The 26,121-nt window shown below is 43.0% G+C and overlaps 1 protein-coding gene across 1 annotated transcript; it reads right to left on the reverse strand.

The window, feature by feature from the left end:
* Positions 1 to 15,169: 15,169 nt before the first annotated feature.
* Positions 15,170 to 19,759, reverse strand: LOC133919450 (anaphase-promoting complex subunit 8-like). The gene is made up of 4 exons (XM_062363838.1): positions 19,570 to 19,759; positions 19,140 to 19,503; positions 16,363 to 17,613; positions 15,170 to 16,027 (listed from the first exon to the last, which is right to left on the reverse strand). The coding sequence occupies exons 1-4, from the start codon at positions 19,656 to 19,658 to the stop codon at positions 15,938 to 15,940; spliced, it is 1,794 nt and encodes a 597-aa protein (XP_062219822.1). The 5' UTR covers positions 19,659 to 19,759; the 3' UTR covers positions 15,170 to 15,937.
* Positions 19,760 to 26,121: the final 6,362 nt, after the last annotated feature.

Consider the following 26,121-nt stretch of genomic DNA (forward strand, 5'->3'; position numbering starts at 1 on the left):
AAAAAAATCGCTTGATAGATTAAAAAAAACTGCGTTCTATTGCTTTAAAATTTTAAAACACAATCAAAATAGTCATAAAAAATTAAAAATAAATATGTTATAGTGATGCTATAATCTATCTCTCTAAAAACAATAATCTTTTACAATGAGAGACAAAAAAAAACATGTTTCATTGTACATCGGATTGTGTATAATAAAATATATCTTTTTTTAAATGTAAAAGTAATTGTTTAAGTTAAAAAAATTTAAGATATACTCCTACCGATTACAAATGTAGATCGTTTTAAACTTGTGCACAAGGATTAAGAAATTAGATCAAATAATCTTGTTGCCCTTTATTTATTTTGCATTGGAAAAGATAACTTATTTATTTGTGAAACTGGTAGCATTTATTAAACAAGGGCAAGACGGGAACAAAAGAGAAAAAATACATAGAAGTTCGAGAATGATTTATATTTAAAGAATAGTTGAGAAGGCTAAAACGACCTACATTTGTAACCAGAGGGAGTAGATTATAGCATCCTCTATGATATATTATTTTTTTAAAAAAAATAATTACTATTTTGATAGTTTTTTGAATTTTGAGAGCATTGAAACATAGTGTTTTTTATTTTTTAATATGTCACTTGTTGGAAGAGGGACATATTTATTTTTTAAAAAGTGTTGTATGTTGGAAAGACGACACATTGCTATCGCCGTCTCAACGGATGACAATAGTCTATTTTTTTTAAAAAAAATTAACGAATGTTTAGTTTTGCAATTTTTTATTTTCAAAACATAAAAAAAATTCAATGGGTCATTCTAGACTGGTCCATCTTACTTGCAGAAAATCAACTAGGGCTAAGTAGATTTCAGGGTAGCCTCTAACTGGGCTGGAGAAGAAGGATCCGCTCGTTTCAGGGCGAAAAAGCCCGTGCCTATCGCGCTGGGCTAAAATTCTGGGCCTGAAATTCCCGTCATCGTGCTCGTGCATGCGCACACATGAGCTTGTGAATCGACGAAGCGTTCATACGCGTGGGAGGTAGCCATGTACGTGGGGCGTCGTAGGCCGCTGTCCGCTGATCAAACGGATACGTCATGAATGGACGCGGTGCGCCACCGGTTTGCTCCGCCACGACATGAAGTTGTTGCGGGTGAGCTCCTTCTGACGTCTCTCGTTCGATCGTGATTGGCAGTCTCCCCTAGAGTACGTCAGGAACATGGGGCAGCAGATCGGCCGATACCGGGCAAGGCACTCGGGCTGCAATAGCGTGCGGCAGCCATATCGAGGCGTGAAAGGAACCTGGAGAATTTGCTTGCCACTGCCCGCACCGCACCCGGTCTCGCCAAAAGGCCCAGAGCCACAAGAGACCACCGCTGGCCGCTACATCCCACGATAGAAAATAAATTTTATAAGATTAAATTTTATAAAAGTTTTTTATAATCTGATTCAGTCATACATCCTCTGATCCAACGGCTGTTGCGCCGTCTCTGGAGTCGTGACTGCCCCTCTGTAAGTACCAGCACGAAGACATGCAAAAAACCCAGCCATCACATGGGCACCGTGCGGCGTGCGTGTCACCGTGTCGTGTGACAACAAGGCACAGGCCTTGGATGGCGCCACACGTGCCAATTCGAAGAAGATGATCACGATCGGAGTTGTACTGGCCGTTCGATGGCTCGCCGGCAAGGCGCGTCCAGGGTAGTACTTTGGTAGTACTGAACTGTGAACTGTACTTGCAGTAGCGTCTTTGAGCCAATTGATTTTTTTTTACCACCAAAAGTTATTTCGTTTAACTCATCGTTACTTTCAAAGAAGAAGAATACCATTAAGTTCTTGGTGGATGACAATGGGAATCATGTTGAAGGTTATAATCAGCTTGGAGTGTTGATCAAATCTTACTTCTCTGGATTGTTTACTGCAGAGGTCCGGGATCCAGGTGATGAAGTGATTGGCAAGGTAAAAAGGAAAGTCACTAGGCCAATTGATGATGGTTTGTTAGCGGCATTTACCAGAGAAGATGTTAAAGAGGCCCTCTCCCAAATTGGGGACCTAAAAGCCCCGAGACTGGATGGTCTACATGCGGTGTTCTACAAACATTTTTGGGATATGATTGGAGATGATATTACAGAGGAAGTTCTGACTGCTATCAACTCTCGAAGCATTCCAGATGGTTGGAATAGTACAACTATAATGCTTATTCCAAAAATTGACTCGCCAGATAAGGTAACCCAATTTCGTCCTATCAGTCTTTGTAATGTAATTTACAAGATCATATCAAAGATGTTGACAAATCGTCTTAAGGTGATTCTTCCGGATATCATAGGAGAGATGCAAAGTGCCTTTGTTCCGGGAAGGCTGAAACAGATAATGTGTTGATTGCGTATGAATGCATACATGCAATTAAGAAGAAGACATGAAAGCAAGGTCTCTGTGCAGTGAAACTAGATATGCACAAGGCCTATGATCGGATTGAGTGGTGTTTTCTAAGGAAAACTATACCGGCACTCAGTTTTGTGGAACAATGGATTGATTTGGTTATGGTATGTGTTACATCTGTCAAATATTCTATAAGATTTAACTCTGTTGAGACGGATGTTTTTTCACCAGCTAGAGGCCTACGTCAGGGAGATCCATTATCTCCCTACCTCTTACTCTTATGTGCAGAGGGTTTCTCGAGCTTATTAAACTATGAGGAGGAGGTGGGCAATTTGGTGGGTGTAAAAGTTTGTAGAGATGCCCCACCGGTCTCCCATTTGCTATTTGTTGATGATTCTTTTATTTTGATGAAAGCAAATGGGGAGAATGGCACGACCTTGAAGCATATTCTTGATCAGTATTGTGCAAGCTCGAGCCAACAAGTGAGAGTTGCTAAATTTAGTATAGACTTCAGTCCTAATACTATGGTGGATAACAGGATGGAAGTGTGTTCTGAACTTAATGTTATGACAGAGTCCTTACATGATAAATATCTAGGCCACCCATCTATGGTTGGAGCCGACAGGAGTGATTGCTTCCAGTTCTTAGTGGACAGAGTGGTTAAAAGAGTTGAGGGGAGGAAGGAGAAAATGTTATCTCTAGGAGGAAAGGAGGTTTTAATGAAGGCGGTTGCTCAAGCAACACCAGCTTACGCGATGTCAGTATTCAATATTCCGAAAAACATTTGTAAAGGAATTTCTGATGCCATCTCAGGTTTCTGGTGGGGTGATGATGAGGACCCCAAAAAAATGCATTGGATGGCTTGGTGGAGATTGTGTATACCGAAGCAAAGAGGTGGATTGGGGTTTTGAGACCTCCATTGTTTCAATTTGGCTATGCTTGCCAAGCAGTGCTGGAGATTGATGCAGAACCCAGAATCATTTTGTGCCCAGGTGCTTCGTTCCAAGTACTACTTGGATGGTAGAATCCTGAATGCTAAATTGAAAAGTGGTTTGAGCTTTACTCGGCAAAGCATCTCGGCAAGAATTGAAACGTTTAAAGAAGCAAATATCTGGTGGGTTGGCGATGGAACCCAGATAAATATATGGTATGATCCATGGATTCCTATAAGCAAAACAAGGAAAGTCCTAACACCGCGAAGGGGAGTTTTCCTGACCACAGTGAATGAATTAATCGATCCCATCTCTGGAGATTGGGATGAACAGCTAAGCAAAGATGTTGTTTCACTACTGGATGTGGAGCGAATACTATCTATCCCAATAGCAAGACATGGTATGGAGTATTTTGTTGCTTGGCAACAAACGGAATCTGGTCTCTTTACTGTCCGATCAGCGTACCATGTAGCCTAGGATCATAAGTTCAGAACAAGCGGGAGGGAAGGCCATCCAAGAAGTTCAGGTTTCACACCCGTTTGGGACAAGCTTTGAAAATGGGGGTGCGACCAAAGATTAAGATATTTGGATGAAGAGTTTTACTCGGGCTTGTGCCGTGCATGGGAGTGCTTGCTAATCGTCACGTCCCGTGTTCTGGCCATTGCCCCTTGTGTCGAGACGAATGTGAAGACATTAGGCACTTGCTATTTATGTGCAAGCATGCTACTGCTGAATGTACGTGATGTCACCTAGAGGGGGTGAATAGTTATTTCCTTAAATTTAAAACTTCACAGCGGATTACAGAGTCCAGATACTCCAGGTTAATCCGGAGACTCCGGGTTGTACAGGATCCGAATACTTCGGGTGAACCCGGGTAGTCCGGAAATAACAAGAAATTAAAAACTATGAATATTTAAGCAAATCTAGTTGAGTCTATGAGTTACCACATGTTCTAATTGATGTATGAACTTCTTTACAACAACCACTTGCGGTCAAAAAAAAGTAGATTAGTGTAAATCGCTCAAAAGATCAACTAGAACAAGAAAGTATGCGAGAAGCTAAAGAAGACAAGTATTTATTTCCCAAAGTTTAGATCCAACAATCCTATGTCTCCGTTGAGGTGCTCATAAAGAGTCGGATCTATCTCAATTCTTATCCTCACTGAGCGACCACAAAGATCGAGCTCAGGGCTTACTCAACCTTCCTCTTCCCTTGCAGAGGCGAGGATGACCTTCACAAACTTCCCGAGGCACTTCACAAGCTTTGGTGCTCTCCGAATGACGTCTAACCGTCTAGGAGCTCGGAGCTCCAAGTAACGAATGCGAATCGACGGCTTGGTGAAGAACTCAAGTGCTCAAAAGATAGATTTAAGCTCACTAGCACTCAATCTCACTTTTCAACCCACACTCTCAAATCCTTGCTAGAGTTCATACACTAGAGGAGTGGGAGGGTTCTAAAGAGGCTATAAAGTCTTTTGTTTCAAGTTGGTTCAGCATCAATGAATGAGAGAGTGAAGAGGATATTTAAATCGAGTCTCCAAAAACTAGCTGTTACAGTACTTTTTGTACTAACCTGGAGTATCCGGGTTGGCCTTCAAAAGCTCCACAGAGACCTCTGTTCGGAGCCCTATCCAAAAGGTCTGGACCTTCACCATATATCGGGTTGAGCATTTAAGCCCAAACAGAAAATTTGACTCAGAGTTTAACCTGGGGACTCCGAGCCACTGACCAGAATCCAGAGTATCTGGAACAACCAGAGACTCCAGGTTCAGCACTTAGGTTCTACCCGAGCACCCTCCATGGAGCCTTACCCTAAGGTTCCGGCAACCTAGAGACTCCGGGTGAGCCTGGACACTCCGGATGCAAACGAATACTAAAAATTTTTCGGTGTTCATGGGGTGATTGTGTCTCTCATATTTGGTCTAAAAGAGTCATTTAAGCACTGAGACATCTTCAAATCAACCTAAATATATCCCTCTTGATAGAACGACATTCCTAAACTCAAGTTCAAAAATAAAAATAATTTAAACCTAACGAGTAACTACATGCCACTTCTCTTTTCCTTTTAAGGGACGCCAACGTTGTTTAACTTCTCTAATAGGACTAAAACCTATTTATAACCTCAAAACATGTTAGTCCCTTAATCTTTTATCATCAATTATCCAAAATCCATATAGGGGGCCTAGATGCACTTTCAATCTCCCCCTTTTGGTGATTAATGACAACACGATTAAAGCTTACAAAGGATAATTGAAATAAAGAATTTTGAATTCTAAGATACATGTAAGCTCTCCCTAAATATGTGCATTGATAATAATTAAAATTTTGAGATTAAATGCACATATTTAAAAGAATTTTGCAAGAGCTCCCCCTATATCTTAGCATCCGTGGGGTGCTACTAGTATGAGTGAATATGACACTACGTGATGCGCATGACATGATATATCACATAAAGAAAGAGAGAAACAAATATTACACCATAGAATGTCATAAGCATCATACTAACATGGATAGAGTCTTACAAATTTAAAGATCAACTACAGAGGTCAATCTTTGGTCAAAGTTCCATAATTACCCTATCCCACACAAACCGTTACTGTTGGACACGATTCGATCTGGCGTTAAATAATCAAACTCTAAAGAAAGAAAAAAGGAGACCTTCTTCCCTAACCCAAGATTGGAGAAATAAGATCTAAGAGCGATTCGAGAGAACAATAGAACAATAGCCTGTGAATTCCTCAAAATGAGGTTCATCAAAATGCAATGCAAGTGATTGACACGGGAGCTCCTCTCATTGTTCCAGTTGACAAGCACACACATAGTTCATCACACATTATTATAAAAGTCTTACATGTCCAACGGAATTGATAAAGATCAAGAGTTTTGAACTGGAGACAACATGCTCAGAACTCGGACACTCTGGGTTGAAGCAGAACACACAATGCTAAGCTAACTCAAGAATTTCTCTCCCCCTTTGGCATCAAGCACTAAAAAGAAAGATAAGTAAAGACTAATATCTACTCGCTGCCTTCTTCATAGTCCTCATCCCCATCTCCACTGCCGCTACCATCATCCTCTTCAGGAGTGCTTTCCTTGGCGCCTTCAAGTCTTCTTCCTCTTCTTCGGTATCTTCTTCTTCTCCTTGAGCATGCGAAGTTTCAGCACCTCCTGTAGAATCTTGGGCCTCATCATACCAAGTTCACAGGCTTCGAGCTCACTTACTTCTTCTTCAGAGGAGATTAGAGAGCAAGGAGGCTCAATCCTCAAATTAGCATAAATAGCCTTTTGCCTCTCCTCAATCTTCCTCAACCTCATATTGGTCTTGTCTTTGTGCTCTTTATCTTCATGGCATTATGAGTGCAGACATTAAAAATGGCATTGAGTGCATTCTTGATAAAAGATGGAGAGCCACATGAGGAAGATGTTCGTCTTGGTGCTGCCCTTTGTGCTTCACTAGGAGCTGATCTTGGAAGAGCCAAAGGAGGCGATGGTGAAATAGATGACGTTGACTTGGAGCTCACTAACCTCATCATATAGGGCTCCACTTCCTTGAAGAAGTTTTTCCTTTTGACCTTTTCAATCATGTATATGATGTATGGTGTATAGGCACAACTCTTGCTAAGTGTGTAGGAGGTAATGTGAATTTTCTCCCAAAGAAAATTCACCACACTAAATGGATCACCTTCATTCGACATCCTAGCAAGTAAATTTCTTGATATACCTTAAACCGTAAAGGCATCATCACTTTTAGGATTTAAAGTGAGACGGAACAAGGAATTTAGAAACTTGTAAAAATGCCTCATGCTTTTGGTTGAGCCATATGTCACTTCACCATGATTTTCATACATAAAATCCATATCTTTGGCGGAGAGTTGTTCTTCAACATGAATCTTTGTCTTGCTCGTGTCACAGATATCAAATCCAAGCAGGCGAGCAAAAGTCTGATATAAGATCTTGTATTGCTCTCCTTCGATCATCCAAAATATGGTTTTGTTTTCCTCATGGTCATAGTAAAGAGTGGCATAGAACTGCGTTATGACTTTCACACTCTAATCACACATTAGACCCATGATGTTTTTGACCCTCTTGTCCTCACAAGCTGAAATTACTTCATTGAAAGTAGGATCATCCTTATTTGCCATGTAATATCAATCTATCCACTGGATTGGAGTGACTAGCTTCTTCTTTCTGAGGATCACCATCTCATAAAAATTAGCTTGAAAAAATGATGATCTGACGCATTCTTCTCATATAAAAAAAGATCTTCATATCTATCTCTCTTGTACTTGCTTGATTTCTTCATGTAATCAACTACCACTCTAGGCATCTGGTTTCCTGCATATGTACTGTAGGGCCTATGAAGCTTCAAAGGGTCCAAAACAGGATTTTTCTCTTGCTCCTCTTGTTCCTCTTCAATATCATCTTACCTTTGAGTCCTTGAACCGGAGGCCATAGCCTTTCCTTTTCCCCTCCCTCTCATTGCTTGCATCTTTGTTTTGCCACGAGGCACATTCATGGTGAGGCACATTCATGGTTGGTGCTGGCTCATTAATGTGAATACCTCAAGATGAGATCAATACCTTTCGAACAGCCTTATGAACGTGACCATGCCCACCACGGCTGCCACTACCATTGTTACTGCCACTGCCCTTAATTTCCTGCGAAGGAGCATCACTTTGTGCTAGCGGATCATGCCTGGCTTTTGTTCGGCTGCCACTACCGTTGTTACTGCCACTGCCCTCAATTTCCTGCGAAGGAGCATCACTTTGTGCTAGCGGATCATGCCTGGCTTTTGTTCTCTGATGAAATGCATGACCAACAAAATGATCTCCTCCCATCTTAAAAGGTCTTCAGATACACATGAAAGATATGCTTGAGATACGAGAAGATTTGCTCAAGAAAGAATTGAGGAACAGAAACTGGATAGGCAACTTCTGGACAACCCAGAATATCTAGGTCAACCCGGAGACTCTAGGTTGCCCGACCCCAGGGCAAAAACTTAAGTTAAGAAGGACGTGTCTAATGTATTTGCAAGTCCTTAAGATATGTGAATCTAGGAAGGAAATAGAGCATCTTTACCAAAGGGATTTGACTCTAAAGCATGGTATTGAGAGATCGGGTGGATCAAACTCGAGATATACCTTTAGGTTTAACGAGGCGCTCGAAGACGATTCAGAGGGTAGGCCAGAGAATCCGAGCACCGGAGGAAGTCTCTAGGTGCAGAACTTTGGAATCCCACGGTCGAGGCTTGAGATCGCTGGAGGGGAGGATCACCACGGTGGAAGGAGGAGAGAGGAGTTGAAAAGATGCAATGAAGAGGTATTCTCTCAGGGTAGACGTTATAGACTGGATAACCCAGAGACTCCAGGTTGGATTTAAACTCCAAACCAAGAAGCTCTCCCTGAGGGGAACCCAAGCACTCCAGGGTTGAGTGATAGAATCTAGAGTATTCGGGTGGACCCAGAGACTCCGGGTTCTGTTAACTCAACAGAGCCAGCAGAGGCTAAGGGCCTTCAAAATCCAGATATTTCGGGCTAGGCCGGACCCTCCTGGTTCTGGAGAAAGGCTGAGGCAGATTTTGGAGATGAGATTCGATGAAGATCTTTGGGAGATGGATTGTTGGACATATAAGATATTTTTATCACTTGTGATCAGCCAACAAACAACAATACATAGCTATTTTGATGGCACTTTCCTACATGATGTCGCCTGGAGTAAGTGAATAGGAATTTCTTAAAATTTAAAACTTCACAGTGGATTATAGGATCCGGATACTCCGGGTTAATCCGGAGACTCCAGGTTATACAGGATCCGGATACTCTGGGTGAACCCGAATAGTCTAGAAATAACAGAAAATTGAAAACTATGAATATTTAAGCGAATTTAGTTGAGTCTACGGGTTACCACAGATTATAATTGATGTATGAACTTCTTTTCAACAACCACTTGCGGTCACAAACTCACAAACAAGTAGATTGTGGCAAATCGCCTAAAAGATCAACTAGAACAAGAAAGTATGCAAGAAGGTAAAGAAGACAAGTATTTATTTCCCAAAGTTTGGATCCAACGATCCTATGTCTCCATTGAGGTGCTCACAAAGAGTCAGATCTCTCTCAACCCTTATCCTCACTGAGCGACCACAAAGATTGAGCTCGGGGCTTACTCAACCTTCCTCTTCCCTTGCGGAGGCGAGGACGACCTTCACAAACTTCCTAAGGCACTCCACAAGCTTGGGTGCTCTCCGGGTGACGCTTAACCGTCTAGGAGCTCAGAGCTCCAAGAGTAATGAATGCGAGTCGATGGCTTGAAGAATTCAAGTGCTCAAAAGATGGATTTAAGCTCACTAGCACTCAATCTCACTTTCCAACCCACACTCTTAAATCCTTGCTAGAGTTAATGCACTAAAGGGGTGGGAGGGATCTAAAGAGACTATAAAGTTTTTTGTTTCGAGTTGGTTCAGCAGCAATGAATGAGAGGGGGGAGGGGGTATTTAAACCCAGCCCCCCAAAACTAGCTGTTACAGTACTTTTTGTACTGACCTGGAGTATCCGAGTTAGCCTTCGAAAGCTCTATAGAGACCTCTATTCGAAGCCCTATCCGGAGGGTCCGACCTTCACCATATCCCGGAGTATCCGAGTTTACTCGGGTACTCCGGGTTGGGCACTCAAGCCCAAATAGAAAGATTGACTCGGAGTTTAACCCAAAGACTCTGGGCCACTAACCAGAATCCGGAGTATCCGGAACAATCCGGAGACTCTGGGTTTAGCACTTAGGTTCTACTCAAGCACCCTGCCCGGAGCCTTACTCTGAGGTTCCGGCAGCCCGGAGACTCTGGGTCAGCCTGGACACTCCGGGTGTGAACAAACACTAAAACTTTCCTGGTGTCTGTGGAGTGATTGTGTCTCTCATATTTGGTCTAAAAGAGCCATTTGAGCACTGAGACATCTTCAAGTCAACCTAAATGCATCCCTCTTGATAGAACAACATTCCTAAACTCAAGTTCGAAAATAAAAACAATTTAAACCTAATGAGTAACTACATGCCGCTTCTCTTTTCCTTTTGAGGGATGCCAATGTCGTTTAACTTCTCCAATGAGACTAAAACGTGTTCATAACCTCAATAAACACATTAGTCCCTTAATCTTTTGCCATGAATTATCTAAAACCCACATAGGGGTCTAGATGCACTTTCAGCTGCAATCTGAGAAGAGTTGGGAGTATTAGACCTCATCAAGCAGGCCCGAGATATGGAGCGTGTGGGTTCTGCTGCACTGGAACACATTATATGTGACGCCCGGCGTGCAACGCCGCTTCTTGATAAGATTGGAGTTCATGAGCTGATCCTTGTGGCCATCTAGTACATCTGGTGGGAGCGGAGACAGGTGGTCCATGGAGAGCAGATTCAGTCACCACAGCGGACGACGATGGTTATCCGTATCTTGACGACAAACTATTGGCAAGCTGTGCAAAAATCGACAACGAAAAAACAAAATACATGGTCTAAACCACCAGCTGCACGGATGCTGGCTTTGATGCAGAGAGTTTCTCAAGGGAACTGGAGCTTTAATAAGAGACGATCATGGAACCTTCATTGCAGCACCAAATCGAAAGATCACTCATATCTATGATGCGGCGACTGCAGAGGCTCTGGCACTACGGGATGGCTTGGACTTGGCCATCAGAGTAGGATGTAACAAGTTGATTGCTCAATCAGATTGTTTGGAGGCGATTAATACTATGCAGGCGAGTAGTTTCTCAGTCTCCGCTGCTGCACCAATATATAAAGATTGCTATATTGTAGCGGGAGGTTTTGATAGGATTTTTTTTAATTCTATCCTAGGGAAGGGCATATGGCAGCTCAAGAATTAGCTAAGTGTTGTAGCGTATCCTAACCAAATGTGTGGCTTGCGGAACCACCGAACTTTTTTATCCCTATTTTGGTAAACGATGTAACTATTATTTAAAGATAATAAAGCTTGCCACGAAGGTTTTCCAAAAATACCCAGATAGATCGGCATTTTATTAATATGAGTAGTATTATAATCAAATATTAATTTTTTAAGTGATAAATTATCAATTTATTCTCTTTCCTGCCTCGTGATAGCTATGTAGTACTAGTAGTGAACTGTAATTAATGTGATCGGAACTTGCAGTCCCATCGAGTCTACCGCCATCATACGAAGAGGATGGATTGATCTAGTCCGACCTGTAAACCCAGGCGTCAAGTAATGGTGAAACTCTGGGCTTAAGCAACAGAGATCCGAGGACAAACGCAAGAACGTGTAGTGTAAGCATGTCGGACAACTGAGGACAGATGTATAAGGGCCTGTTTTATTAATTGTGATAATTCAATCTATTTTATAGAGTTTGTGGAAGCTATTCTCGTTAGATTGTGTATTGTGAAATTTTATAATATAATTTGATTTGAGATTATAAAAATCAGCTTTTATATTTTAGCCGTTTATTTTTTCTTTTATTTTTAAAATTATAATTTATAATCAGAATAAAAAATAAATATGACCTAAATTTTGTTGGCAGGATAACGCCGGCTTAAATAGTATGCTCATCTCTCTCCTGCATTTACTGCAAAAAAAAAAAGAAGCTACGAGTCCACTGAGCCGCTTGCTCAACAAACCTCGCACCACTTGAGCAATCTTTCAGAACGCAGCGAAGGCCAGCAGGCGCAAACTCGTTTTCCGCCACGAGATTTCACCGTTCAGTTTTTAGGGATATTTTTTACTTTCCTTTAATATATAAAAGAGGTTGCATGCACAGCACAGTTTGCCGTCGACTTGCACGAGGACTACGAGTACATGCTTGGACGACATGAGCTATGCGGGCGTGGCTTTAAGGGTGTAAAAAAAGGTTCGATACTCGCGAGTTATTAGAACTTGACTTTGCTAAAAACTCCATTTGATATTGACTCGTTTGAGATTTGAGCTGAACTCGAGCCTGCTCAAAGCTCACGAGCCTAAACTAGCTAATCTCGAGTCTAGTTTGAAGCTCATGAGCCTATTATCCTTTTTTAATAATTTATATGTTTAATTAGGAATAGAGAAGAAAAATTATAACTAATTTATACATTTAATTAGAAACAAAGAAGAAAAATTATAAATTTTATCTATTAACAAGCCAACTCGAATCGAGCTTAAGCAAGCCACTGAGCTCCAGCTTACGTGGCTTTGATAGTTGATCGAGACGTGCATCAAACGGACAACTGGGTCACCGCCGCCGCCCTCGCCGGCCTTGTACGAGCAGATCCGGAGGACCAACCGGCCTTTGTACGAGCAGATGACAGTGGCTCGGTTCCGTAGGTGACAGCGTCGGTTAGTAGGCTTGCAAGGCCATGGGCCGTGGTTCGTGGTCACAAGCTAATTCCATGGCGCGAGACTGTACACCATAGATGGAAACATGATCGACGAGATAAGCTTTTGTTGATTAGGGGTTTGTGTCTCGTTCCTTCTTTAAGGGCTGGTGAAAATTAAGGACCGGTATAGATTAAGGAAGGGCCAAACGTAAATTACTCAGCATCCTTTTCTAGTTTGTGCCACAAATTACCATAGTACCTTGTAGATGAGAATTACCTCAGTTTGTGCCGTAAATTACTCAACCGCCTTCCCTAGTTTGATACTACTCCCGTGAATTGCAAGGTAGAGTAGATAAAATCCTAACTAATCTAAACCGTTTGATCAAAAGAAATGAAGGGTCAATATTCATTTAAGGGTACATAAAAGAGCTCTTATTAACCTGTAACTTAATAAGAAATCAAATTAAGCTCGTCTGTCCTGAACAACCGACAATCTCATTCAGTGTACTAATGCAGCATCTCCAAACGGAAAAGAAGATGACGCGGCAGTTCAATAATAGACTCCACCAACCGCTACAAAGCAAAAGGAGCAACGTGCGCGCCGATCGGGTGGTAGTGATTAAACCGGCAAAGAGTGCATGTCAAGGAAAGGAATGTTACCGATAGGGAAGCATCAATCCTCTCAAAAAAGGATTATATCGGGAAGGAACCACAGGTACATTTCGATGTTTCAGACTGAAGATCAACTTGCACCATGCATCATCACGAAAACGAATTATTTGCACCATGCTGTAAGGATCGGTGACGTCCTAAGAGGGGGGGTGAATTAGGACACTTAGAACTAAACCGGCTCAAAAAATAACACAAGATAAACCTATATCAATTTCTATCTAAATGTGCTCTAGATTTATCTAGCGTGTCTACTCTACCGATTAAGGAAACTTGCAACCTATCTAGTAAGGTAAATTGCAAGAATGTAAATGCGGAAGTGTAAAGAGGGTAGAGAAAACAAACTCGGCACAAGGATTTTTATCCCGTGGTTTCGATGGCATGAATGCCACCCCTAATCCACGTTGGAGCTCCACAAAGGATATGCTCCCGGTCGGCACCCGGTCACGGCCTTTGAACCACCAAGTCACAAAGACAAGGCCTCTACCCGGATGAGCCACCAAACCACCAAGGCAAGGTCTCACCACTAGCCTCTCTTCCGGTTTCTCGCCGCCGTGATCACTTCGGAGCTTGAGCCACAAAGGCAAGGGTCTCTGCGTCCCCGCACAAATACCTTGCCGCCTCTCCACACCAAGTCGGAGGGTCAACAAGCTTACCGGCGAGTCACCAAGACTCGAATGTGCCGGCGTACCACTTGGTACAAGTTAGGATCACTCCTTGATCCACTCTCTATGCAGCTATCAACTAGCTACACTCTCTCTAGGCCTACAAGCACTAATCACTCTCTAATGGTGTGCTTAATCGCCTTGGATTTGATCACTTAAGCACTTTGGTGGCTTGGATGTCTTCTCAAGTGTACATGAACTTCTCTGGACTCCAGCACCTTCAAATGACTGAGTGGAGGAGTATTTATAGCCTCAAACCCGCCAACTAGCCGTTGCCCCAACGGCTCAGAAAATTGTGAGCACCGGATAATCCTGTGATGATAGTAGTACAAGCACCGGATTATCCTGTGAGTACATCAGAGAAACTAGCCGTTGGAACCCACTCAAACTCAACTGTGAGCACCGGATTATCCTGTGATGAGTTAGTTAACACCGGACAAAAGCACCGGATTATCCTATGCCCATAAGTTCATTTTGGAGCTCTCTGCAAAAATTAGTCCGGTGAGTTCATTTTGTGAGCACCGGATTATCCTGTGATGAGTTAGTTAACACCGGACAAAAGCACCGGATTATCCTATGCCCATAAGTTCATTTTGGAGCTCTCTGCAAAAATTAGTCCGGTGAGTTCATTTTGTGAGCACCGGATTATCCTGTGAGGCACCAGACTTATGTTGATTTGAGCACCGGAGTTATGTTGATTTTGATCACCGGATTATCCTGTGAGGCAAATTTCAGCACAACTGTATTTTGGGCATAACTTTTCGCTCCGAACTCCGATTTTGATGATCTTGGGCTCTATTGAAAGCTTGTGAATAGATCTACAAGATTATACAAAAATCCATCCCATTTGATCACATCAAAATTCATTGTGAGCACCGGATAATCCGGTGAGGCAAATTTCAGCACAACTGCGTTTTGTATTTTGGGCATAACTTTTCGCTCCAAACTCCGATTTTGATGATCTTGGGCTCTATTGAAAGCTTGTGAAGAACTCTACAAAATTATACAAAAATCCAACCCATTTGATCACATCAAAATTCATGGAACAAGTCCAATTCATTCCTTTCTTTATTCCGGCTTCGGTGACTTCTCTTTTGTTGCATCCATGAGACCTACTGAAGCATATACTTGACAAACATATTAGTTTTATTGACTATATTATCATTAATCACCAAAATCACATACATGCCCTTATGTAATTTAGACAATCAACCTAAGGGCATGTTTACTACACATGCGTCATCACCGTGGCGAACTTTATTCCGATAGGTTACATCATGTGGGCCTATCGAAATTACCCTTGCAGAAATGCGAAGTACATCGTTGCCCTACCGTCTCCAATAAAAAAAACGGAATGATTAATTTTGTAGAATGCCAACAGTGACTACTGTGACGATAAGCAATAATTTAGCATGCAGAATGCGGACAAGGCAAGTCTTCCAAAGACGCTTATATATGCAAGCAACCATGGGGTAAACACAAACCAGAGCTGTCTGGTGAAGAAAACCCAGAGAAATTTAGAAGCCTCACAGAAGCTAGGCAGCTATGCTGATACTTGAATTAGGGATCTGGATCATTCCAATGACGCTCATCTTCGCACCATGCAGGCGCCTAGTTCTCCTTGTTGCAAAGCTCCAGCAACTAGAAGCAAGCATCATGCGCACAAGGTCATCATCTCCAGCAATATGGAGTCGCATAGCAAGGATACAAACGTTGAGCATGACGCTTTGAAGGGTCAAGGAAGCTTGGAAATAACCCCGCTTGAGAGATGAGAAATGACTTCATCAGGTGCGCTCAATAGAGTTCTTTCCATTAGTCATGTGTCGGGTGAGTAACGACCAACTCCCCTTGTTCATGAGTAGTCTTCTCATATAGCTGTTTTCTTGAAAACCGAAATGTATTGTCCCTCCTTGCATGCAAGATGGAGATAGTAAATAAGCAAGGTTATCTTGTACATTTACACTCGTTGTCCAAATTTTTCAACCCCGACTTATCTGAATGTCAACTTTACAGTGCAAAGTGATCAATATCCATTGATGGAAACCCCGACTGTGCTCTTTTTAGCCCTTGTAACATATTTTTAGCAGTCTCCTTCTCCTGCAAATATTGAGCGCACATCAGCATACGAGGACAGTGATAAATCAGAATCATGGAAGAAGTAAGCAGAGATCATTTATCAGTCAAACAGAATCATGAGATGCCTTTGTTTCACTTGTAAACCCTGTAGTACTAAATGTGGTTTGAGTAAACTTGTGTTGTTTAACATAACAATAAGTTACTGGTAGTTAACTAGGTCCAAAAGTTGGTTTGGGCTGCAGATTAGTATGCAATTCACTCAATTCGTCTTTAGCTAATGTTAGTGTCCAGACTTGGCTTTACATGCATGTAATATTTCACTCTTTTAAGAAAATTAATATGCATAAAGAACTTACTGGACCAGTGTAATCCAAGAGCCTTGTACAATAATGCTCTGCTTCCTCGAACCTGCCTATGCTCTTGTAATGTTTAGCAAGGAAAAGCAGAGCTTCAACAATATTCTGGCCTTGCCTTTCCTCAACCTCCATTCTCTCTAAATCCTTCTTATAGTAAAATGCAGCTTCCTCGGATTGCCCCAGCATGCCATGTAACTTTGCTAGTTGGCGAAGTGCTATTCCTTCATTGTCATTGCTATTTGCAGCCCTCTCATAGCACTTGATGGCTTCTTCGATCATTTGAAGTGGATCACTTTCGTAGCACTGAGCCATGGCAATCCAAAGACGAGCATCATTAGGTTGCAAGTAAGATGATTTCCGGAAGTAATAAAGTGCGTAAAATGGCATTCCCATCATCTCATAGATCTGACCAAGACCATACCAAGCACGGTAATCTCTAGGATTAATATCAACAGCTCTTCTGTAAGCATCAATTGCAGCAGGGGTATTTTTCAGTTCAACAAACTCATGTCCCATAAGAGTCCAAGCTGAGAGGTACTTTCGGTTAAGCTTTAGTGCCCTTTGAAAGTACACAACTGATTTCTCATGCTGTCCCTTCAGACTGTAGTAATTTGCAATTATGCAGCACGATTCCGCGCGGTATTTATCTGTCAAAAATACCCTGTGCGCAAGGAAACTCAAAGCAGTCAAGGTTTCTTTTGCATATAGTAAATTTGAGTAAATATCCATGGAATCCACACGAAAAGGATCTGTCCTGAGTAGTTCTTCGAAAATCATTTCAGCTTCATCTAGGTCCCTCATATTATACTGCACTGTTGCTATTTGAGCTTGAATGTAGCCACTGCAGCGAAAGACCCCCATCAAGCGTTCATATCTTTTCAGAGCTTCTTCATGCATCTTTAGTTCCAGATATGCACTAGCAAGGAAAAAGTCTTTCATCCAGTGATTCTTGAGATTTAAATTGTTCAGAATGTCACTTCTAGTGCATAAAGATTGTAACTCTGACCAAGCACTCCAGTTCCAAGGGTAGCTGTTGACAGATTCTACCAAAATCGTTCTAGCTAGACCTTCACATCCTTTATCACGCAGAACGATGCCATACAAATACAGTCCAAATGAGTCAATGGAGCCAGCTCTCCGATGTGTTGAGAGCTCTCTCTCCAATGCAACTAGTTCCTGATTAACAGCATTACTCTTGCCCAGAGATCCTTCAAGCTCTATCATCTCCTCCTCTTTCCGCTTCTCTCCGGCCTAAAATTGCAGAGCAAACAACTGTGCTCATAAGGACTCTCAGATTATTAATTAAACCGGAGACCAGTGGGAAATAGTCTGTCTTATCTATAATAGAGTGTACAGAGAGTCAGAGAAGGGGGAAAACACTTTATTGCACACAGAAATCCTGTAACAGATTAACAGGTCAAGTTATGGAGTTTTGCAGACAATCTTACTAATGCTACCACACAAGTAAGACACTGGAGCATATTTAAGCATATAATCCCAAATCATGCATATTCAATAAAAAAAAAATCATGCATATTCAGTCAAAAAAACCTAACTAGACAATTAAAATCGAACATAGGTACATATAATGGAGTTTTAGCTTGTGATTATTATAATTCTTCACATTCGAATAAATCCTCCATTGCCAGCCAGCTGGAAGCATTTCAACAAATAGTAGCTCACAACATGCATCTGCATATGATTGATAACAGCGCAAAACAAAAAACATAAAGCATTTCCATTTTAGCAGTCGCAAGTGATTTAGCCAGAATCTAATACAGTGGCGTGACTTATTTTTGTACCCATGTTTCAAAATTGAATAAAAATAGTAAAGACCAGCCATTTATGATTTATGGGGCTTTTGTTTGCAGCCCTCATCATTAAAACAAGAAAACGGTGACTACTCACTATTATCTATGTTCACCTTATATATAGATACAGCTCTGTCAACATAACACTACCATGCAGGATTACAACAAACTACCATACTTGGTACTTGGTGCAAACACCTTCTTGCATGTAATATATCCATCCAATGCAAGTAAAAGAGGAGTCGTTAGTCAAGCATCTTCCTGATATTTAGAAAGCTGACCTCTGATCAACAAAGAACAATGCAAGAGCTATCAGCTATGTAAAATAAAGGACTTGAGGTTTTACAGATGTCACCATTTAATCCTCTGAAGTAGCACAAAACACCAAACAGAATCCATACTTGCAAGTTGCAAGTTGCGATGGCTCTTGGTATTCCAGCAATCCAACTCTGTTTGCTTCTTTTTTTAAGTAAAACCACAATAAGGCCCTGTTTGGCAAAGCTCCAAATCCCATCTCCACCTCAGATCTGGAGTTTGTACGCCAAAATAAAGTGGATTAAGCCTGTACTTTTAGTCTAAAATGAAAACAAGATGACTCACCTAAACACCCTTGATGTATCCACAGCTCCAGCTCCACGAATTATTAGAGCTAGAGATAACCAGTTCTAAGAATTCTTGGAGCTCTACCAAAGAGGCCTTAAATCAGATGTTACTAATTACTCCATTCTCATAACAAGGTAAGCTAATCAGGCGTTGTGCCAGTAAAACACATCCACACCCATCGCGCCTAAAAAGCCCACAAGTGTCAATTGATCCATTGGTAATCACATCTCTACCCAAAGCTCACCACCTATGCAGCAGCTCTACTGAGGCATTTCATCAAATATCACTCGCCCTATCCCAGATCTGCAGACACAGCGAGAAAATAAACACGGCAAGAGAGAAGACAAGTGGATCCCATCTCACCATGTAGAGCGCGTAGCATCGCAGGAACACGGCCTTACGCCCGACCTGCTTTTGCAACACGTGCGCGGCGCGGCGGTACTCGCGGCAGTCGAAGTAGGTCTTGGCAAGCAGGTACTTGTCGCCCCCCGCATCGAACGCGTCGTCGTCCAGGATGGGCGTGCTAACGTACGACACGCTGCCGAGCGGGGTCCCGGCCTCGGAACTGCCTCCACCGGGGCGGGGGCGGTGGCGGAAGCTGGACCCCCCGCTGCGGTGCAGGTGCAGCAGCCGCCTGCCGGAGGCCGCGGACGAGGAAGGGGAGTCCATCACGGCCGACAGGGCCGGGGCCGCGTCTGGCTCGACGCCGACGAGCAGCTCAGCCGCCCTGCCGAAGGGAAGGGGCATGTTAGGGTTAGGGGTTTAGGGTTTGAGGGGGTCTGAGGGGGCGTACCATTTAGCTGCGGAATAGAGGCAGCGCTCGCCGAGTTGGCGGGCGGCGGCGCGGAGCTCGGCGCGGTAAGTTTCCTTGGCGGAAGCCATGGGTTCGGTCGGGGAGGTGGCGGCGGCTTCCTTGGAGCGGATCAGCGCAGTGAAAGCGCAATCTTTTTTGAATTTTTGCGACGGACGGTGGGACGGGAAGAGCTTGGAGGGACGCACAGGTGACAGCCCACAGGCTGTGCGGGTGTGGGAATTTGGAGGGAGAACCAGGTTGGGCCTGACCAGGAAGAACCACAGAATCAGGCCCATTATGGTTGGTCGGCCGTCACCACACCCATAAATAAATTGTGGGAAAATTAGTTATACTTATATATATATATGTAAATCTGACTAATTTTCTTACATTTTACTCAAATCATGGTCCTCCGCCACCTGCGACTAGTGATATCCCTGCCTCCCACCCCTACACCCGCCTTCTCCATTAGGCCTGCTTGCCACCCATCGACCTCCTTTTAAACTAAGGAGATGGAGAATCTTGTTAGAGAAAACCAGCCAGCGGAGAAGATGGGTGTTCACATCCATCATCTGAAACCAATCGAATTTTGAGCGCTGAACTTAGGGAGAGAAAAAAAATCGGATCAGATACTACTAGTATCCACAGTTTTCACCATTCCCGATTGTACCATTCCGTCAGCTTTCGTTTTCTTGGTTTTTTTTTTTTTTTTGGCGTGGGATGCATGCGTGAAATAGAAAATTCACCCTTCCAGTATACGAAACCAGTTGAACCAAAGCTACCTCCTAGCTCCACATTAGATACGAAGTTTGTAGACAAATATAAGGTGGTTTAAGTATGTTTTTTTAAAGAAGTATTTCACTAGCTTTTATTTTGAGCAAGAAGGTGGAGTATTATCTACCTTATATTTTCATTGACAATCGGCAGGCAATTGCAAAAGATACAAAGTTGTAAAGAAAGAGATACAAATACAAAAACATCAAGGAAAGAAGGTGAAGAGATTAGGCAACGTCTCTCTTGTCATTCTGTTGAGTTGAACTTGTCTGCCCTAGTTGCGAGTGCACTCGATAGCGTCGGTTTAGCTCTGTTGCTCCACAACAAGATGTCTTCCTCGATCTTCCGCAGAGTTTCTGCAAGCGTCATCGTGGTGCCCTCAAATATGTCTGAATTCCGAGCAGACCACAATTCAAATATACAAGCTGCAAAGCAAACCGGCCATGTTTGTTTGAGTGACTGGTTCAGGTGCTCCGCAGAGTTGGTTGCGAATTGTAGCGATGACGATGCCTCCGTAGCTCCCTTGTCTAGATTGAGTTTAGCCTAGCTCATATCTGGGAGGCGACCTCGCATCTTAGCATAATGTGTGTTGTTGATTCAACTGCTGGGCGCCTTCGGCAGAATTGGTCAGGTGTCCAATCTTCGCGAGTCCTGTTTTCGTTTGTGTTTAGCCGCTGTCCCAGAAAGCCAACCGAAGGAAAACGCGCTGTCGCTTTGGCGACATTTTGTTCCACACGATGTCATTTGGTGCCCATTGGATTCCTCGCATTGCGACCAGGCTGTAAACCTGAGATGTTGTTGGTGTTTTGTGATTGATGGCCATGGCTCTGTTGTCTGGTGCTGAGGGTATCGGCTGTAAGTCATGCAGAAGGGTGAGTAGCTGTTGAATAGCTCAGGTTCTGCTTGGTTGGAGAGGTTCGGGTGCAGATGTAAGGACCACGGCTGTCCGTCATGTTGCGATGCAACTGTGCAGTGCGGGTCAATTGCAAAGGAGAAGATCACTGGGAAGACGAGCGAGAGTCGACCCTGAAGTAACCATTTGTCAATCGAAAACGCAATCTTTTAAGCCGGTCCAGGGTGCATGTAGTATTGTACAGTCTGCAGTTGCTCATGAAGCATGCGCCAAACTGGAGTTGCTAAACTAATGCAGTGTGCTGGTATGTCACCAATAAAATAGTTTTGAGAAATCCACTCAAAGCAAGGCTCTTCTGAGTGGGAAAGGATTTTACTGACCAATTTGCAGATCATAGCTCTGTTATGTAGTTTGAGATCCTTGATTCCTAAGCCTCCCTGTCTTTTAGGTTGAAGGACAAAGTCCCATGCCACCAGATAGTTGATTCCTTTGGTTTATTGCTAAACTTTCCATAGGAAAGCTCATGGTAGATTATCAATTGCATCAATAGATTTCTCCGGCCATTTGATACATGCCATGAAGTATGTTGGAATTGCTGTCATTACTGCCTCAATCATTGTCAAGCGACCAGCTCTTGATAACAATCCTGCCATCCAACCCGGCAGTCGTCTGTCAATTCGTTGGATGAGTGGTAGCAGCATTTTGTGTGATACTTTGTGCAGGGAGAGAGGTAGACCGAGGTATGTACATGGAAGTTCACTGGTCGTGCATCCTAGAATTGAAGTAGCCACACTTGCATTATTTTCAGGCATATTGATCGGCACAAATGTACTGTTCTGATAGTTTATCCTGAGTCCTGAGTAATCAGAGATTCAGAGAAGGCATTAACTATTTCTTTCAGCAGTATTGCCTGTTCAACCTCTCCCTTTAGCAGGATCGGCGTATCCTCCGCGTACTGCAACGTTGGGCAGGCTGCATTGTCTACTAATGGATGTAGCAGTAGCCAGTAGGCATGCGTCTGAGGCTTCTCGGATAATTTACTGTAGAAACATCAACCACCAGGATAAAATAAATATGGGGATAGCGGATCCCTTGACGAACACCACGCTTGTATTGAATTGGATCACCAGTGTTGCCGTTTAGCAGCATCTGTGCTTTACCGGTGTTCAACAACATTTCAATCCAGTGGAACCATTTAGTTGGAAAACCCCGTTGCATCATGACCTGTTGTAGGCATCTCCGGTCGATAGTGTCAAAGGCTTTCTGGAAATCCAATTTCAGTACTATCATCGGCTTTTTGCGTTTCTGTGCGCATTGTACAAGCTCCGATGCCAGCAGCAAGTTTTCAGAGATGGATCGTTTTGGGAGGAAGCCAGACTGCATCGACTCCACCAGGTATTTTATCTTTGACCGAACCCTGTTTGTGAGTTTGCTCACAAGCTTAGTGTAACGCCGTGTTTTTGCGACTAAAGCTTATTTTAGCTAAAATTCAATTTTTTTACACCTCCTTTGTATTTTAAAGTTTAACTGTCAAACCGAAATAGCCATGACAATATAACATTTAAATATAAAAAGAACAACAATAACTGAAACCCTTCACGACACCATCTCACCATACAACTCTGTACACCGCAAACGAGAATAATTCTTCTTTTAAGCAAGTTTATAACAAGCAAGAACACAGCACTACCAAATCGAGTTTGTGCAACATAAACTAGATTATTAACATTGCGGTGCGTGCAACATTCTAATCTCCAGCCCATTATGCTCGTTAGAACGGTCTAGGCATACCAGTAAAAAGAATCAACGGAATGAGATAAACTCAGCAAGTAACGACTATAAATGTATACACATCTCACCTGTAGTTTAAATAAAAAGTGACTTGAAAGTAAAAGCTTACTCTCGAAAATAGGCCACGACATGGAAAATTAAAAGGTACTCTTCCATATAGTGCAATATTCGCTAATATTGTCTTCCGTAATATCTTTAAACAAAGACAATTCACAGTTGTATTAAAAAAAATCAAACAAGGTGTACAACCTCTCGACATGGCAATTGCCAAACGAACATCCACAATGTCCATATATCATAGTATTAATTCTCCAGGGTTTCATATTTTTCAAACGGTATGGGAATGTATAAATGTCATGATGCAACTTCATTTGAGAGTTTAATGTTGGACGATGCCAACCTCTTATGCAACTCCATGTACCGGTACGAGTTGCGGCACGATAACGATGACCGGACTTTATCTTCATATGATATGCATGCATATGACAACGAAATTTAAAGACATTCCCATAACATCTAATCATCACCGATTTCAGATATATACAAAAGCATAAATAATGCTCATGAAATGGTATGATTGCAACACGATGCATATACATATACATATAAACACGCACACAATATCATACATCAATACAAGTGCACCATATATTATGGAATAAGTCATAAATACAACCAGTTGACATACTTCACCTCATGACAACAATATATGTATTAGAATCAATAAAGATTAGCACAAGCATAAGCGAATCAACATGAGTATAATCATCGACCACCGAAAAGTACAAGTGTGAAACCAAAAGTAAACAAACCATTCCTCTTAATTTGGTGTACTCCATTTTAATTAGCTAAAATGATATAAGACATAAATTTAAACATAACATTAGTTACACCCCTACGGTACTTACCTTTTATTGGGATGAGGGTAGGCACTAGATGCATCCCGAAGCGACAACACCTGATTGATGTACAAACTTTGTAGTAAGGGAAGCCATCTATAAAGATATGGCTCATCACTATGTCCAACTGAATGCGCCTTTAAGAATTGCCATGATAGCAAACCAAACTGAAGAACCTCCAACGAAAACCCTGACATGTCGTTGGTCAAAAAGCATGTGATGAAGAAATCTGACTGCAGAAACAGCACTTGCAAGACGGTTAGGGATATCCTTTGGGTGTGTAAAGGATTCTCTTATCTAATCGAGCAGAGATCCGTAAGAATACTGAGGAAGAAAACATTTCCAATCAAGAAGTAGAACACCATGTTACAGGCCTTAATTTCCTTTTGACTGTTGGCAATACAACCTGGTATAAGATTCACAGCTCTCGCTGTTGGAAATCACCTTTTAATCTTCTTAAATTGCACTATCCCCTGCACGGCTGTCACAGGGATGGTGAAGAACACCATTCGTAGAAATGCAGCAACGAAGACTCCGAGTTTTGCTGCAGTGCCTCAATGTTTCCTATATTATGCACTATCTGGTATGATTGGTATGACTGATAGTGCTTTGAGAAGAAATGATCAGCATAACACCCGTAAGTTCCGTGATCTGGACATTTGGCACTTCCTCAAACTAAAATGGTGTATTGCTCAGGTCATTTGCTGTTATACGTTCAAGCGTTCAATTCTTCTCCTAGTGATTTCTTTGCATTCCTTATGAAGTAAAAATATCACATAAAAAGGATATAATTCAAAGGCATGCAGAATGTACCCAAAGTCTCTTAGATCCCCTAGCCACATTGGTAACCGTGAGAAATTCCATAGAACTTGATCTGCTGGTGCGGTTTGGCCCTTCACTCGTATCATTTGTTGGAGCAACCACTGAGTAAACAATGAAACATCGATCCCAAACTTGAAGAGGCAGATGTCCTCGCAAGACCTGGTGCTATTCAAAGCTATCCTCGATGTCTTCGCAGCAACATCCGGTCTTCACACTAACTTGAGCAAATGTCAAATTTCACCGATTCGGTGCCGGGGCGAAGACATCTCAACTGCCACTACTTTCTTCCCTTGCCAGGTTGCCGAATTCCCGATTAAGTACCTGGGCATCCCGCTGGCATTATCCAGGCTGAGGAAGTGCGATATCCAGCCTATTGTGGACGCCGTGGCCGATAGGTTTCCCACATGGAAATCTGGCCTGCTCACGACCGGTCGCCTGGTACTCGCCAAGGTGACCCTTTCGGCGACCCCTGTGCATCTGTCCATTGCAACCTGCTTCCCTCCTTGGGCCATTCAAGCGATTGACAAAATTCGGCGAGCTTTTCTCTGGCGCGGCTCCGACTACGTTTCAGGTGGGCACTGCTAGGCTTCATGGCCTTCGGTTTGTCGGCCGTTGTCGTTCGGGGGGCTGGGCCTCCTCAATCTCTCTTTTCTTGGCTTCGCCCTACGCTTGCATTGGGAATGGCTGCGACATGTGGATGTTTCAAGAACTTGGGTCTCCCTGCCCTCGTCCACGGAACGTGTCGTCCAGGCTATGTTCGAGGCTTCACTCTCGGTCGAGGTCGGCAACGGTTCCTCTGCCATGTTTTGGACCGACAGATGGCTCTCGGGCTTGTCGATTCAGTCTTTGGCACCTAACTTGTTCCTGGCTGTCTCCAAGCATGTCGTGCGGCTTCGGACGGTGGCAGACAGCCTGACCGACCGTAGGTGGGTTCGAGATATCAAAGGCTCCCTCTCGATGCCTGTTTTGGTCGAATACCTTCGGGTTTGGGACATGGTGGATCAAGTCCAATTGTCCGATGCTACGGATAGTTTCATCTGGAAGTGGTCGTCCGATCGGCGGTACTCTTCATCCTCAGCTTACCAGGCTTTCTTCCATGGCCAAACGGTGTTGCCTGGGGCAAAACAACTTTGGAAGACTAAAGCTCCGGCAAAATGCAAGTTTTTCTTCTGGCTTGCGCTCTATGGGAGATGTTGGACTAATGATCGTCTTCAGAGGCACAGGCTGAGGAACGGCGGCCCTTGTTCCCTCTGTAACCAGGAATCTGAAACCATTCACCATCTCCTACTCGGCTGTGTGTTCAATCGGGAAGTCTGGCTTTGTCTTCTCAGGCCGGCCAACCTTCAGCACCTCACCCCGTCGCCTGGCTCAGAGCTTGTGGACTGGTGGATTCCAAACCGCAAGCGTCTGCCG

This window comes from Phragmites australis, chromosome 5 (genome assembly GCF_958298935.1).
Source record: "Phragmites australis chromosome 5, lpPhrAust1.1, whole genome shotgun sequence".
Classification (NCBI taxonomy): domain Eukaryota; kingdom Viridiplantae; phylum Streptophyta; class Magnoliopsida; order Poales; family Poaceae; genus Phragmites; species Phragmites australis.

Excerpts from the sequence above, each read along its gene's own strand:
- LOC133919450 (XM_062363838.1), bottom strand. The coding sequence starts at position 19,658 with ATGGCTTCCGCCAAGGAAACTTACCGCGCCGAGCTCCGCGCCGCCGCC. Across the intron at positions 19,504-19,569 it reads CTCTATTCCGCAGCTAAATG|GGCGGCTGAGCTGCTCGTCG; the intron begins GTACGCCCCCTC and ends TCCCTTCGGCAG. Across the intron at positions 16,028-16,362 it reads TCTTGGATTACACTGGTCCA|GAGAAGGAGACTGCTAAAAA; the intron begins GTAAGTTCTTTA and ends CAATATTTGCAG.